This window comes from Staurois parvus, unplaced genomic scaffold (assembly GCF_062004578.1).
Source record: "Staurois parvus isolate SC_StPar_1 unplaced genomic scaffold, SC_StPar_1.0 ptg000207l, whole genome shotgun sequence".
Lineage (NCBI taxonomy): Eukaryota > Metazoa > Chordata > Amphibia > Anura > Ranidae > Staurois > Staurois parvus.
This window is the reverse complement of record NW_028318003.1, coordinates 6,196,746-6,213,793: the sequence shown is the minus strand read 5'-3', so window position 1 is coordinate 6,213,793 and position 17,048 is coordinate 6,196,746. Positions and strand designations below refer to the sequence as shown.

The 17,048-nt window shown below is 41.1% G+C and overlaps 1 protein-coding gene across 4 annotated transcripts in view; it reads right to left on the bottom strand.

Annotated features, from left to right (window-relative positions):
• MCAM (melanoma cell adhesion molecule) overlaps positions 1 to 17,048 on the bottom strand; it is a 140,013-nt gene that overhangs the window by 50,846 nt on the left and 72,119 nt on the right. For all 4 annotated transcript variants that reach the window (XM_089678569.1, XM_089678571.1, XM_089678570.1 and 1 more), the window contains exons 5-6: positions 6,800 to 6,887; positions 488 to 667 (exon numbers count right to left, since the gene is read on the bottom strand). In XM_089678569.1, coding sequence (XP_089534695.1) covers positions 488 to 667; positions 6,800 to 6,887 — 268 coding nt within the window. The remainder of the gene's footprint in view (positions 1 to 487; positions 668 to 6,799; positions 6,888 to 17,048) is intronic.

The window sequence follows — 17,048 nt, the reverse complement described above, 5'->3', positions numbered from 1 at the left end:
GGGCCTCCTCCTCACAATATGGTTAGGGGGTCTGCAGACGGGTGGCTTATCAGAATCTGGAGGCCCTTTTAACATTTAGAGATCCCCCAGATACTGGCCCCAACCCCTATGTGAATGAGTAAGGGGTACAAAAGAAAAAACGTGCCCTAAAAGTAAAAGCACTCAAATGTTTCAAAAAATCCTTAAAAAAAAAGTCCCATGATGTACATCTATTGTTAATCATGTTGTCCAGCGATGCAGGTCCACATCAATCATGGCGACATCTGACAACTCATGTCCATATTTGGTCAGTTACACCACATGGTTGACCCTATCCCTTTGTTTACTTTGGTGCCATGGACCTAGAAATGTCTATAAGGACCGCAACAATTCAACTGGGGTTTGTGAACTGACCCCACTATTATTTTCAGCTCTCATTGCAAAGAATAATGACAAATAATCATTACAGCTTAGGGAATTAAGTGCCATGTACAGAAAACATACTCACAATGCACCGTGATATTTTTTCTCTCAGATTCCAGCATATGCTCCCCCATTGGAAGACTGTATGAGACATCGCAGTAAAAGAAAGCACTGGCATCAGACTGCTTCACGGGGACCAACAAAATACTTCTCACTGAAATTAACCCCGTAGATCCTGTTGAAACCTGAGTACGGATTTCAACACCTATGTACAGACAAAATCAGAAGAAAACTTTTTAAATGAAGCCTATCATACAAGTCACGTGATTTTTTTTTTCTACATTTTTTTTTTTTAAAGGAAAATATAACTGCAGGCAAAACCCTTTTTATTTTAGAATAGACATGCATGTTGATTAAATTCCTGGTCAATTTTTTTCTTTACAGAAACTCAGTTTAGTAAAAAAAACTATTCCATAAGGTTGTCTTCTAATTTTTTCTATTGGGTGCTACTGGTGGTCTTTCTCCTGACAGTAGTTTTCCTTTAGTCACCTGTGCCAAGACTATGGACGTTACAGTAGAACTATAAGCAAAACTTTTCGGATAGTGTAAGGGAGGGTTATAACCCTTGTCAAATTTTTTTTGCAATCTGCGTCCCATTGGGAAGATATAATTTCACGTTCTATCCCATAGGCAAAAACAGGACGTGAGAGGAAATTCCTGAAAAATAAATGAATCCCTAGGGAACCAGTGTCCCCATTGGAAAATTTCCCCTCTCTTACTTTTCTGGGGATAATCCAAAATTTGGGATTTTCTTTTACTTTCTCTTTCAATGACAATGGTAAACAGGACAAATAGAGAGGGTGAATCTCCCTTACGGGGGACACAGACAGCATAAAAAGCTAACAGGTATTCAAATCCATCTCCACTCTGTCCAAAACTAAAAAAAATGTTTTGCCTTTAGTTATACTTTGAAGCTGGGGCAGGAATTATACTCCGTCACTTCTGGGGGGTATAGCTCCTGCTGAATGTGACCCGTTAAAGTGATTGGGGCAGCAGCTCTGCAAGCGTCCTGCAAGACAGGCGAGCTAGTATAGGATTTAGAGGAGCAAGCTTGTCAAATGCTCTCTTAAAGCGATCCGAACATTTTGCACATTCATCCCTACGTGTATTCTGCCCTAAACATTAGCAACACTCAGTACACCATCCAACCCTGCCCAGCCACAGCAGCTTTTAGCCTCTCAGAGTTTTACAGGCTGCCGGCAGAGGGGCTGTACACTGTATATGTGTCTTCATTCCACACATAAACACTGGAGACTCATGTTCCGAGGCTAAATGCTAATTGTGGTTTGGGTCTTAAAATGAAACTGAAAACAAAAAGTGAAGATCTGCTATGTTATAGGAAACATTCAGAAATGTTAATTGTGCCTAAGCAGCTCTGATTGTGCCTATGCAGTGCAACTCTTTGTATGTGAGTGTGTTTAGGCACACAATCATATACTATATTGCCAAAAATATTGAGACACCCCTCCAAATCATTGGATTCAGGTGCTCCAATCACCTCCATGGCTACAGATGTATAAAATCAAGCACCTAGGCATGCAGACTGCATCTACAAACATTTGTGAAAGAATGGGTCGCTCTCAGGAGATCAGTGAATTCAAGTGCAGTACTGTGATAGGTTGCCATCTGTGCAATAAGTCCATCCCTGAAATTTCCTTGCTACTAAATATTCCACTGTCAACTGTTAGTGGTATTATAACAAAGTGGAAGCAACTGGGAATACCAGCAACTCAGCCATGAAGTGGTAGGCCACGTAAAATGACAGAGCGGGATTAGCGCATTCTATAGCGCACAGTGCGTAGAAGTCACCAACTGTCTGCAGAGTCAATAGCTAAGACCAAACTTTGTGTGGCCTTCAGATTAGCAAAATAACACTGTGTAGCTTCATGGAATGGGTTTCCATGGCCGAGCACCTGCATTTGGCTTGGGCCTTACATTAAAAAGTGCAAAGCAAAGCATCGAATGCAGTGGTGTAAAGCACGCCACCACTGGACTCTGGAGTGACTAATCACGCTTCTCTTTCTGGCAATCCGATGGACATGTCTTGGTTTGGTGGTTGCTAGGAGAACAGTACTTGCCTGACTGCATTGTGCCAAGTGTAAAGTTTGGTGAAGGGGGGATTATGGTGTGGGGCTGTTTTTCAGGGGTTAGGCTTGGCCCCTTAGTTCCAGTAAAGGGAACTCTTAAGGCGGCAGCATACCAAGACATTTTGGACAATTGCATGCTCCTAACTTTGTGGGAACAGTTTGGGGATAGCCCCTTCCTGTTGGGGTGGAGTGACTTGACTGGCCTGCACAGAGTCCTGACCTCAACCAGTTAGAACACCTTAGGGATAAATTAGAGCAGAGACGGAGCCAGGCCTTCTCCTCCTATATTAATGCCTGACCTCACAAGTGCGCTTCTGAAAGAATGGTCAAACATTACCATAGACGCACTCCTAAACCTTGTGGACAGCCTTCCCAGAAGAGCTGAAGCTGGTTTAGCTGAAAAGGGTGGGCCAACTCAATATTGAATCCTACAGACTAAGACTGGGATGCCATTAAAGTTCATGTGTGTGTAAAGGCAGGCCTCCCAATGCTTTTGGCAATATAGTGTGACTTCATATCTGCAGTGTGAGATCTAAGGCACTTCTGCCTATGACTGCTAGCCTCAAGAGACTTGGTGATGTCATTACTCTGGGACTCACTGTTCTTCTGTTTTTAACATGAAGAAGCCTAGCCCTGTGCCCAGGGGCGGACTGACAACTCATGGGGCCCCCGGGCAATAGGAGATCATGGGGCCCCTGTGTCCTTGTCCAAACTCAAAAAAGCCTATGAAAAAGGTACCAGGGGCATCTCATGGGGCCCCCTACTGACCCCGGGCCCTCGGGCAGTGCCCGAGTTTCCAAATGGTCAGTCCGCCCCTGCCTGTGCCTGCCTCCGCACAGGTACACAGTAACAAGGCATGTTCATTCTGTAATGCGTAAAACGGCTGCAGAAAGACCACAGGCAATGCTGGTGTCTGTTGCCCTCTGCCTGCCATTTTGTTGGGCACAGCTTCTCTTTAAAGATTCCCTGTCACCATTTTAAAAAATATTAGATAGATGCACAGAAAAATTTGAAATTACTTCCTTTTTTTTCCTTAAGCAATGTTTTTATCCTGAAATGTGACTGGAAGTATTTAGGGAGTCCAACCACTTAAAGGAGTATAGGCTGTGGCTGCTTGCACTACAAAGGATGACAAAATGTTGACAGAACAAGCCTAATCAGTATTGCTGATTCACAGGCTTGTCAGTTATCACCTGGCCATGCCTAGTCCTATCCACTGCTTTCTGAGTTGTTGCAGAAACCCTCCCACCATGAGCTGCAGTGTCTGGAAGGGAATGTGTGTGAGACACAAATAAAGGAGGATTTGGCCCAGTCAGTGAAGGTAAAGTAAGTTTTTAGTTTACTTTATGAGGCTTGTACATAATAGAATTTGGCACTTGTTTAGACTTTTATAAATAGCATTTTGTCAAACTTTAGGTAAAATGTCTGGTGCCTGGGATTCAGATGTTTCACTTGCACAATAGGGTTCCATTTACTGTCTATTGTTTGCATTTATTCATTAGCAGTTTTAGTAACAGGATTTAACTCGAAAAAAACACTTGTGTAGCTTAGCTCCCAATAAAGCATATGCCCCTGGCAATAAAAGTAACTTTAAACAATCTAATGTGCCATTATTTTTGCATGAAATTCATCCTAAAAAACTGACTGATCAATGAAAGCCACCCAAAAGGGGAGTTCCACCTTATATCCTCCTCTGCCCTCCTCTATCACATCTGGCACATTTTTTTTTTTTGGGGGGGGGGGTGAGTACCTAGTTTTGACAGGCCTCCCACTTCCACTCGGATTGCCCAGGCGATCAGAGAGGAAGATCAGCCCCCCCTTTGCCTGCGGTCTTCTGAGACACGTCACAGGTCCCAGAAGGCTGCAGGACCATTCAATAACCACAGTGCAGCTCGAGCAGTGGAAGCCACAAGCAGTCACAGCTGCCTTCCCACAGTAAACATGCTGGTGCCGGGAACCCCAAAGACCGATGAAGAACCGGCCCTTGTGAGGATGGTGCTGGATCCCTGAGCAGGTAAGTGTCCTTTAATTAAGGTCAGCAGCTACAGCATTTGTAGCTGCTGATGTGTGACCACTTAAGCTCCAGAAAATTTTACCCCCTTCATGACCAGGACATTTTTTTGCCATTCGGAACTGTGCTATTTTAACTGGCAATTGCACGGTCATGCAACACTGTGCCTGCATGAAATGGATATAATTTTTTTACACAAATAGAGCGTTCTTTTGGTGTTATTTGATCAACGCTGTTTTTTAAAAAAAATTGTTATTATATAAAGGAAAAAAGACCTAACATTTTGAAAACAATATTTTCCATTTTCTGTCATAAAACATTTTCGATTAAAAAAAAATCAAACAATCAAATTTCTTCATAAATTTAGGCCATGTGTCTTTGGTAAAAAAAAAAAAAAATCACAATAAGTGTATATTAACTGGTTTGTGCGAAAGTTACAGCGCCTACAAATGATGGTATACAGTTGTGCTCAAAAGTTTTCATACCCTGGCAGAAATTGTGAAATTTTGGCATTGATATTGAAAATATGACTGATCATGCCAAAAAATGCTCTTTTATTGAAGGATGATGATCATATGAAGCCATTTATTATCAAATAGTTGTTTATTTATTTTATACTAGTAATGGCATTGATCAATGACTAAGTGGAACTGTGATAGTGTGGCAGACAATATGACACTAACTGAAGCTGGGTGGGAAATGACTTAATGATGCTGACATCACCAGTGACACTAATACAGAGATCAGTGCTGATACTTTACACATTGTATTAATGATTCTGGCTGGGGAGGGATTCAAATCTAGGGGCAATCAAAGGGTTTACTGTGTGCCTAACAATGTGCAATGTGTGTAATATGTGTTGCTTTTACTAAGCAATGTGACTGTTTCATCTCTCTACTTTGCAGGGAGAAAACAAAAAGCCACATAACTGCTGTATGTACAGAGCCCTGTGTTGTTTGTCAACACAGGGATCTGTACTGGAATTCACTAAGCCAATCAGCAGGTCTCGGCCCTAATCATTGGCTGGGACCTGTTGACCAACTTGTGCTGTAGCAAATGACAGCACAGGTCTGGGGGCGGGTGTGTGCACACGTGCCCCCTGCCTGAAAATGGCGGATCACATACATGTGATTAGGGAAGCAGATGCACCCTGCCGCAGTGCAGAAGTGGTTGATTTTCCCCATCCAGGATAAACATACGCTTTAAGTTCAGTTGATGTGTCCATATTACTACAGCACAGTAATATGCACACATATTAGCACAGCACAGAGTAACAGACAATGGATTCTCTTTGTATCGCCTCCCATAGCTTCTGATTTGTACAGGAAATATTTGGGAGAATTGGGAATCGCACTTCCACCTTCTTATAATATACAGTGCTATAAAATTCCCATAAAATACAGTAGTCCTGTAGGAAAACTTTGTATAATTGTATGAAATAGTTAGATTTCCACCTGACAGGCATTGTAAATTACTGTACCACTTATGCTATCTGGGGGCCAGAAGATGCTGCAGACCGTTTTATATGATTTAATCCTTCTCAACCCCTTTTTAACAAGATTTAAATAAACTTTTTTTTTCTAAATACTTGTGTAATGTGTGCATAGAAACAAAACAAACAAATAAAGCCCATTCAATCATTCATTTGCCATTATTGTTTAAAACTGAACCCAAGCATATAAAACATCAGTTCATGCCAGTATGTGTTCATTAAAATCATTACATTTAAAAACAGTAACCCTGGACACCAGACAGCTATGCAACCAGTTTAGGCAGTAGTATTTAGTCCAACGTGGTATTGCTAATGCAATCTACTGTACAGCAGAGCTCAGTCTGGAGGAGAGATAAACAGCACAAGGTGCCAATCAGTCATACTGCAGTGCTCATTTGCTGACAAGAAACAAGTGGACAGGAGTAGAGAGATGAAAGATGAGCTTATCGGTCTGCTGCTTCTCCTTCACTGTCCAATCACAGGCTGTGGTCAGGGACAAGACCACAATGTATTATTTAGCAGTGAAATGTCAGGTTCTCAGGCTAGCTATACTGTCTGGCAGGGCTCTCTGGAGTGAATCAACAGGAATATTTTTCAAATCCATTGGGAAATAAAACAGTTCCCGTATACAATATATATATATATAGATATATATATCTATATATATACATATATATATATAAAAATGTATTTTATATTGGCATATCAGTACTGCACACATAATTGCATCATTATTGTAGTACAAACCATCTTTTCCATCTCTCAGAGGACTGTTATTCTTATACCATTTGATAACAGGCGCTGGGAAACCATTCTGACTTTCACAGGTACCAATCTGCAATAAAAGAACTGTGTCAGTGGAATGTATCTACATTTACAATATGTTGCTATAACATCTTTGATTGATACCTGCAAATGATGTTTTTTTATATAATTTACAATGTATGATGTGTATAGTCTCATATAGGGAACTAGTGAAACTTTTGCCCATTCTTTGTCGCCTACAAGGCTGTAGAGTTTGAGTACTGCCTCTATTTCTGACCATTAGTAACATTTTGTTCTTTGAGATATCTATCTGCATTCAAGCTTTATTTTTATCTTGATAGAAAGCGTGTTTTCTATCTCCAATTGATAATTTTCATGCGCAACAAGTGCATCACTGCACATTATGTTTTTTCATAATTAAAAAGGAACTTCAGTGGAGTTGCAAAAAATTAAAAGCTAGCTGGTAGCCACCACCAATTACTTAAAAAGAAACAGATACCAATCCATGTAGTCCAGCACTCTCCTGCCCCACAACTCATTCTTTGCCAGGCTTTGGCTGTCTGGTCTGCAAAATGAAATAAAAAACAAGAAGCGCACCAGCCTTGCGCATTACCTCAATAACCAAAATTTATTGCTTATAAAAAACATACTCACAAACAGCGAATAAAATCAGGCATGTAAGTCCTCTCAGGGACTTGGGGATTACAAGAGTCCCATCAGGAGAATGGGTGTTCAGTACAGCTGACGCGTTTCGAAGGGAGTCCCTTCTTCCTCAGAGCTCTGAGGAAGAAGGGACTCCCTTCGAAACGCGTCAGCTGTACTGAACACCCATTCTCCTGATGGGACTCTTGTAATCCCCAAGTCCCTGAGAGGACTTACATGCCTGATTTTATTCGCTGTTTGTGAGTATGTTTTTTATAAGCAATAAATTTTGGTTATTGAGGTAATGCGCAAGGCTGGTGCGCTTCTTGTTTTTTATTTCATTTTGCAGTGCTGATTGGGCTTCCCCAGCCTTGGTTTGGAGCTGCACAGCCCTTTATGCATTGGGGGTCGTTCCCTCTAGGCCTGGTTCCATCTTGTGCCACCTGTCTGGGTCCTGGAGCGCAGGAGAATTTTCGTTTGTTTTTTTGGCTGTCTGGTGCCTTCATTTTGGAATTTGGAGCTGGATGTGACTTTCTGATATCCCACAGCCTCCTTACTGTGGATTCGCAGTGAGATTGGTCCTGCAGCCTCCTTAGAAGTGTGACAAATGCATATATCATACTTATCTAGGCGAGGATGGAGGAAGTGGGTGCAACCTTCCCGAAAAAAAGCTGCAATTGTGTTAGAAGCTGGAGAGAATAATAAGCTGTGTTTTCAGTGAAGGTCCGCTTCAATGTATGATATGTATAGAGGCACACAAATATATATTTTCATATATGGAACTAGCAAAACTATTACATTTTTTGATACCTACAATACTGGAGATTTTATTTATCTATTACAGGTACTTATATAGCCATCAATTTACACAGTGCTTAACATATACATTGTACATTCACATCAATCCCTAACTGTCAAGGGGTATACAATCTAAAGTCCCTAACTTACATTCATACACATATTAGGGCCAGTTTAGACAGGATCCAATTAACCTACCAGCATGTCTTTGGAGTGTGGGAGGAAACCAGAGTACCCAGAGGAAACCCAAACGGGCACAGGGAGAGAATGCAAACTTGCATACTCCAGGCAGATGGTGCCATAGCTGGGATGTGAACCAATGACGCTAGTACTGCCAGGCATACAGGCTAACCATTTAGCCACTGTGATCATGGCTGTGGAAGAGGCCAGCCTGATGTTGTACATAGCTTCCTGAAAGCATCACATCACCCTGCCTCAGTACTCCTATGAGGAGTATAAAGCCATCAAAACATCAGTTTGTAATTTTCTATTAACCCCTTGACACTGGCAGATCCTGGACCTTTAAATGCCAAGAGGTGGGGTGGGTTTTCTGTGCCTGCCATGATTGACGATCACATGACCGGAAAGTTAATCCCAACGAGGAACAGCAAAAGCCATATATGGGTCAACTGACGGAAACATATATGGGCCAACTGGCAGAAACATCCTATCAGGGAGAGCATCCTACTTGGTCTGAATGACAGAAATAAGATCTATCCCACTCCTTGTCTGATCTGGTGCCTGCCTATTCTTTACAAAGCCAACCTGAATGGGGTGGATATATTCCAATGGAAAGGAGTTCAAATGAAAATTTTTGTCATAATTTTAATATCACAATTATCAGCTTACAAGCCAACAAAGTTCCAAGCTTAGCCTTCTGGATGAAAAATCGATGTTTGTTCCATCTCAGAATCCTGCTACATGACTTTATGCTGGCCCCTCTTACATGTATAGCTATGTGAAACAATATAAATAAGTGCCTATACTGTTTAAAATCCAGTAATACACTGTCTCACCCTGCTCTGCACATGCACTGTTGCTCTCCATTTTCAGAAGTTTGTCGAAAATCAAAGCCACTAGAGGCCGATCTACTGACAGCCTAAAGATTTACTGCTGCTCAGGGCTCTGAATTTCAGCAAAATGGCAGCCTACATTAAGAAAAAACAGGAACAATGCTGGAGGCAATTTACAGCAAACAGTAGTAGGTAGCATAATTATTAATGTGGAATGTATTTTCTTTGCTAAATTACATTATTTTTTATCAAGTTGTTATCAGTAAAGTTCCACTTTAAGTATAAACCAAAGATGAATCATATCCAGGTTATGGTCTGACCATGATGTAGGTAGTATTTGTGCACTGGTTACCAAAGGGATTAGATGTATGGGTATGAAAAATGGAATATTGTAGGGTACTATGTATGCACTATGTATGTATGTATAAAGTACCATCCCACATGATGGGGTTCTTCTCTCTCCAGTTATCTACTACATCAATTTGGTAAAACAATTCAGACAATTTATGTCTCACTTTCTTATTTATATTTCCGTAATGTATTTAGAAAGGTTTGCCATATTACATAACACTAAACAGAGCACATAGCTTAGAACCAATCCCATCATTCCCTGCCAATCAAGGAGCTTTTTAATCCAATCTAAAACAATAATACATCCTCAAAGCCAATTATGACCAAACCAGTATGTTTATTCATCAATAACACAACTCCCAATAATGCCAGCTGTGCAATGGAAAACGCAAAGCCTGCTCAACTACACTCGTATCCCTAGAACCAATCATCAATGCTACCTATCCATCTCTCCCATGTACTGCATCACAGTGAAAGGAGGAGAATCTCTCTCATAGGACACAACAGTAATAAACTTCTGAGAGGGGTGTTCACACTCCCCCGCTGTACTAAATGATTTGTTGCTTGTGTCTCCATACATGGGAATTTCCATCGATTTCTGTTCTATCAAATACCCATTCAATTGACAAAATTACACTCATGTCTTGTTCTGGCTGACACACAGCAATATAAAGTTGACAGAGGGTCTAACCCTCCAACACTCAATCTAAATAATAGAAAAAAAAATTGTCTGGAGTTGGATTTTAAATTTGAATGACTATATTTGCCTTCAGGTCATTTCCCAACTCATTCTCAGCCTGACCTTATCCATGAATACTTTCCAGGCAGCGTTCTCCACTAAACCACCAATCTGATAATAATTTCCTGTTCTTTCAGTATCCCCTTCCCATGCATTACAACAACATTTCTCTCATGCGGCTTCCATTCTCTGGTTTTCCTTTTCTCGTTCTAGTTTTAATATGTGATTAGTTATTTATTATTTATTTTATGTGATGACTACAGCCTTTAGATTAACATACTCAAGTGCAGTTCCCCATGCTGAGAGGACATTAAACAGAGTTATGGGATGTGAAAAAAACATACCATCATACTCACTGCATCTCCATGCTGCATCATCATCCTTGAGATGCAGCTGTTGCGCATCGGCTCTAAGACCAAGAACTGCTTGATCACTTGGCCACTGATTGTTCAGTTCTTGATCTATTCCGAGCAGAGAGCAATGACTGTCAGTTTATGCTCTTTGCTCTGTTCCTCCAGCTCTGCTGACTGGGGGGTGGGCATGGCTGGTTTCAGCTCTCAGTTAGGCAGCTGGGTGGGTCCCACCAATATTGTCGGGATCCTTCCAGACTCTGCCTCGGCTCTGCCCTGTCAATTAATATCAGGCAATAACCAGCTTTCATCTGACTCTGGGTAAGTCGAGAATGACTCTAAGTGTACGTCTGTGGCCCACAAGGGAAATGTGGCCAAAAAAAAAAAAACTTTGGCCATACTTCTCTCTTAACCTCCCTAGCGGTCTGATTATGTCAGTATTTCTGTGCTCAAAGCGGTACATTTTTTTGCATGGAAAAATTTTGTTTTTTTATTGTAGGCCTGTAATTCTTAGGAATAACTCACTGAAATCTGTCCGAACAAGAGTCTAGTAAACATCCTGGGTACTTGAAGCACAAAATCATAAATTATAATATAATAAATAATCATTAAAAATAATACTATAATAATAATAAATTTAGTTCAATAATGTAATCAAACCAAAAACACTGAAATTTGAAATATAGCGCCAAGTTCGCACATTGCTGAGCTCAGTTGCTGAATCGTTTTCAGTGTCTGATGACGAATTTCCCCACGAATCATTATCACTCAATTCTGCAAGTGGTTCTGATTTACTATCGCTGTTCTCTAGCTGATCTAAACCCGCTTTTGACCTAAAGGGACGCTTTTTGGACGCCGTGGACGTTTCTCAGTTTCCAGGCAGAAAGAACAGTAAAAATGCAGGCAGGGCACAGAACAAAGCACTAGGGACAAAATGTATGCAAAATGGTTTGATACAGTAATGTAATACTATCAGATTTTAGTGTATTGAGTGAATGTCAAATTTTTTAATTTCCTACCAGTTCCGTCCCCGTATGTCCCGGCGCTCGCAGGGACTGGAACCCGGAGGACGGATGCCGGCATCGGCCGGAGGACATGGCCGGGGATGCTGCACAGGGGACATCGCGGGAGAGCAGGACAAGGTGAGTACTGGAGGGATCCCGAGCAACACTGTAGGGTAATCCCGAGTGTAGCTTGGGGTTACCACTTCTGGTACTGAAAGTTTATCCCGAGCTACACTTGGGAATACCACCAGGGAGGTTAATCTACGTTGCAGCTGTGAATTAGCAGTGCATAACTGTACATGCTGCTAGTTAAGAAATTGCACTTCACTGACAGCCATGGCTCTCAGACTAAAAATCAGGAATAATCATGGCTCCCAAACATGCACATGCAAGCTGGAGGTTTGCATACAAAGAAACCTCTCCAGCTTACAGATGGCATTGGCTGGGGAATTCATTAAACCTTTTACAACAATTTTCTGGAGGTAGGTCCCTTTAAAACTACTTGAGCCTAATTCAGGCAAGTACCAACATGTACAGCAAATTCAGGTGCTGTCACTTTAAGAACCTAAACTATAACTTTGACAGATTCAAAAAGAATGACCACCAGTTCACAAATAAGCAAACTGGCAATAATTAGGACCAATTCTGAACTGGCCTACAGAGCGATGCCAGTGCTTAAAGTGTGATAAGTCTGTGCTGGAAAGCTGCCATGAATGTGAGACCTTCCAGCACATTGTTACTGAATATGTAAGGGCTCATGTACACGGGGTGTTAGAAAACTCCTCTCAACGATGGAAACTGAGTGCTGGAAAACGAAGGTTAAAAAACGCCAGTTTAGCCACTTTTGCATACTGTGTTTATCCGTGTTTATGTGCGTTTACGTTTAGAAGCATTTTTAAAAGATAACCTCAGAAGACCTTCCCAAATGCCCAGAATGCACTGAAAAACAGTAAAAAATTAACTATTTCAGACATTTTAAGAGGAATAGAGAGAGCAGAAGCAGAGAGAGCAGTATGTGTAGAGATGACCTGTCTTTTCTGGCTGTATGGCACTATGGCTCCCATCATGAGCATAATGCAGCACATTCTACCATTTTTTCCTTCACGCAAAACCTTCAACTAACTGTGCTGGTGTGCTAGGTCCATTTGAATACATGGAAAATGCTTTGCATGCATTTCTGATGAAGAAAAAAGGCTATGGACAGCATCTGGACATGGAACAGTTAAAAAACGCTTAAAAACGCAAACGCTTATAAACGTGGTTAACCACGTTTACAAGCATTTACACATGTTTACAAGCGTTTGGTGTTTGAAATGGTGGTAAAATCTACTCCTTAATGCAAGTTTGGTCTGTTCAAAAAAACGACTGTAAACTCAACTGCCTGTATACATGGACACATAGGAAAACATTAGGGAGGAAAGTTCAGGGGCTGCTGAAAAAAACGCTGAACAGCTCCTGAACGTCAGTTTAGCAGCTGCAGTGTACATGAGCCCTTAATCTAGAGATTGTAATTGTATCCTTTAGTTAGTACTTTAGTTGTTTACATTGTTTCATATATAGACACTTTTTAAGAATAGATGATAAGGCTGAAAAAAAAAATCCATGCCCATCATGTTCAGCTTCTAGCAAACATGTTGTTCTTTAACTAATTTTACTTCTTATTTTAAATATAAAAATATGTGCATGCAGCGAGGTATTTAAACAAAGATGACATGTAATCAATAAAAGTACAGAACAGTACATCCTAGTGTGTTTTATTGTCCATTACAAAATCAATATGCTCACAGAGGTAGGCTATACTAGGTGTGTCTAGAATGCTGCTGAGAAACATTACTAGTGAAAAGCTACAAAAAGATTTTGTTGGCTCACTCCAATAAGGAGATCTGTATGATCCCCACTCTTTCTTGAATTCTCAACATCTGATAAATAGAGCTATTACAAGGAACCCATCGCATGGTTTTTGAAAAATTTAGACATATCGCAATACATCAATAGGATTTCCATCATCCATGTTTAAATATACAGTCAGTCCCTGAGTTATGAACAAGATAGGTTCTGTAGGTTTGTTCTTGAGTTGAATTTTGTATGTAAGCTGGAACAGGTAAATTTTTTTAAGTGTAGCTCCAGCCCCAAAAAATTCTTTTTCCATTTTGGATAGCATAACGAAGGGTTAACTGGCCATGCAGGGATATGGGATTGCTGACAGCTCTGCTAGACAGTAGGTAGCAGCATGCGGTGAGCAGCAAGATAGCCACCCAGAGGTTTGCAAGACCACCGTGAGATCACGCTGCCTCCGTTTTTAAGTATGAGTCGTTTGGAAGTCAGATGTTTGTAACTTGAGGACTGCCTGTACATTAAAAAATGACCATATTGTTAAGAAAAGGCCCAAGATTTTTTTGATAAATGCATAACCCCTCCCAACAGTCAGCCCACTGCTTGCATCAGGGCTGAGGGCCCTTGAGAGTACTTAGGCAGGGTGCTGTGATGTTTTCAGGAAGCTATATACAGCACCCTGCCAGCCCTCCCACCAACCACGATCTGCCTGCATTAAATAGAGAAGCACAGAGACCTAATGATGGCATCACTGGGTCTAAAAATAAGATATGTAATGAAAACAGAGAGCAGCTTCATGAGCGGGGAAGGTGGAACCAGGAAAGGTTTGATCTAAACCATTCCATTGTAGCTCTAGCTGGATGTTTAGGGTCGTTGTATTACTGGAAGGTGAACCTCCATCCCAATCTAAAGGCTTTTGCAGACTCTAACAGGTTTTCTTCTAAGATTGCCCTGTATTTGGCTCCATCCATCTTCCCATCAACTCTGAACAGCTTCTCTGTCCCTGCTGAAGAAAAGCATCTCCACAACATGATTCTGCCACCACCATGTTTCCTGGTGGGGATGGTGTGTTCAGGGTGATGTGCAGTGTTAGGTATCCACCACACATAGTGTTTTGCTTTTAGGCCAAAAAGTTAAATTTTGGTCTCATCTGACCAGAGAACCTTCTTCCACATGTTTGCTGTGTCCCCCACATGGCTTCTCCTAAACTGCAAATGGGACTTCTTATAGCTTTCTTTCAACAATGGCTTTCTTCTTGCCACTCTTCCATAAAGGCCAGATTTGTGGAGTGCACAACTAATAGTTGTCCTGTGGACAGATTCTCCCACCTGAGCTGTGGATCTCTGCAGTTCATCCAGAGTTACCAAGGGCCTCTTGGCTGCTTCTCTGATTAATGCTCTCCTTGCCCGGCCTGTCAGTTTAGGTGGATGCTATGTCTTGGTAGATTTGCAGTTGTGCCATACTCTTTCCATTTTCGGATGATGGATTGAACAGTGCTCCATGAGATGTTCAAAGCTTGGGATATTTTTTTATAACCTAACCCTGCCTTAAACTTCTCCATAAGTTTATCCCTGACCTGCCTGGTGTGTTCCTTGGCCTTCATGATGCTATTTGTTCACTAATGTTCTTTAACCAACCTCTGAGGGCTTCACAGAACAGCTGTATTTATACTGAGATTAAATTACATGCAGGTGGGCTCCATTTACGCATTAGGTGACTTCTGAAGGAAATTGGTTCCACTACATTTTAGTTAGGGGTATCAGAGTAAAGGGGGCTGATTACAAATGCAAGCCACACTTTTCAAATGTTTATTTGTAAAAAAGTCTGAAAACCATTTATCATTTTCCTTCCACTTCACAATTATGTGCCACTTTGTGTTGGTCTATACACATAAAATCCCACAAAATACATTTACATTTTTGGTTGGAATATGACAAAATGTGGAAAATTTCAAGGGGTATGAATACTTTTACAAGGCACTGTAAACACACTTGCCAGCTTTCACATGAGGAAAGTACTGCCGATAACCGGCAAGTGTGAAAAGAAACATCTACAGTGATAATCAGGACATTTTCAAAATGATAAAAATTTCATATGGGTACAGTGTTGCATGACCGCACAATTGCCATTCAAAGTGCGACAATTGACCTGGGCAGGAAGGGGGTAAAAGTGACGGCAGGCAAGTGGTTACAGATTTGTGTTATGGTGCAGGTTAAGAGTTAATTTTAGGGTTACATTAAGTTTTAGCTTTGTGTGAATGTACTCTGTTAGAATCAAGTTCATTCATGTTATATAGAGTATAGAATGGTTAAAACCCCTGTTTTGCCATCTGTGTAGAAAATATTTTTCTCTCCTTCAAATACAACAGCAAGTGTAAGAAAATCTCTCTAAATTGAGGGAAAATGTCCCATTACACAGTTTTCATTGAATCAACTGTCCCCATTAGAATATCTCCTTTTTATTGCTGTTCTGGTAACAAATCAGCATCCCTCACTTTCATTGATGATGGTCACCAGCACAAATAGACAGGATAAGTATTCTTATCAGGGACACAGACAGATTCTAATCCTACCCTAATACTAAAAACAAAATGTTTGGGGCTTAGATACACTTTACGTTAGGTACAGATTAGATGTTGGGGACTCCTTGAAACACTATCTAATTTTTACATCTTCTTCTTACTAGAAACACTCTTTGATTGCTGGATGGAATACAAGAAGGCCATAGTTATCAAGGTTTCATACACAGGACTGAATTGTTTTAGAATGGTAAAACAGAAGAGAATACTACTGATCTCAAGTCAAGTGAAATCTGCACTTAACTAACCTATAAACAGTGTTGTTATATCTGTAATGTTTCCAAGTGAACGCCGGTATGCTCCTATTTATCTTATCTACCCATCGTGTCTCATCGTTGTGGTTTGTCAGCAGTTGCTACCAGTTATGGGACCCCCATTGAGTGTGTGCCAGAAGAACATTTCCTCTGCATGAATCACCAAACTGGGGACAGTGCCAGGATACTTCTATGATGCTTCCATGGACTGTGACACACGTCTACTCTGTTCAGCTTATTGGGGAGGATACTGTCTATGTTTATCAATTCATAGGGTCATTCTAGGAAAATATGTGTGAAGTCTGAATGGCGTGTTTAACATAAAAGGTAGATGGGCATATCTCTGGAACTGATGTTCATCAAGTACAGTCAGGGGCGGACTGACAACTCATGGGACCCCCGGGCAATAGGGGATCATGGGGCCCCTGTGTCCTTGCCCAAACTCAAAAAAGCCTATGAAAAAGGTACCAGGGGCATCTCATGGGGCCCCCTACTGACCCCGGGCCCTTGGGCAGTGCCCGAGTTTCCAAATGGTCAGTCCGCCTCTGAGTACAATCCATAACACCAAGAAATAAATACAACAGAAAATACAAGAAATATACAACAGAATGACCAAGGGTTGCTTCTGTGGTCACATTTTTGGGTAAAGGCAAAGCTTCTGTAGCTATA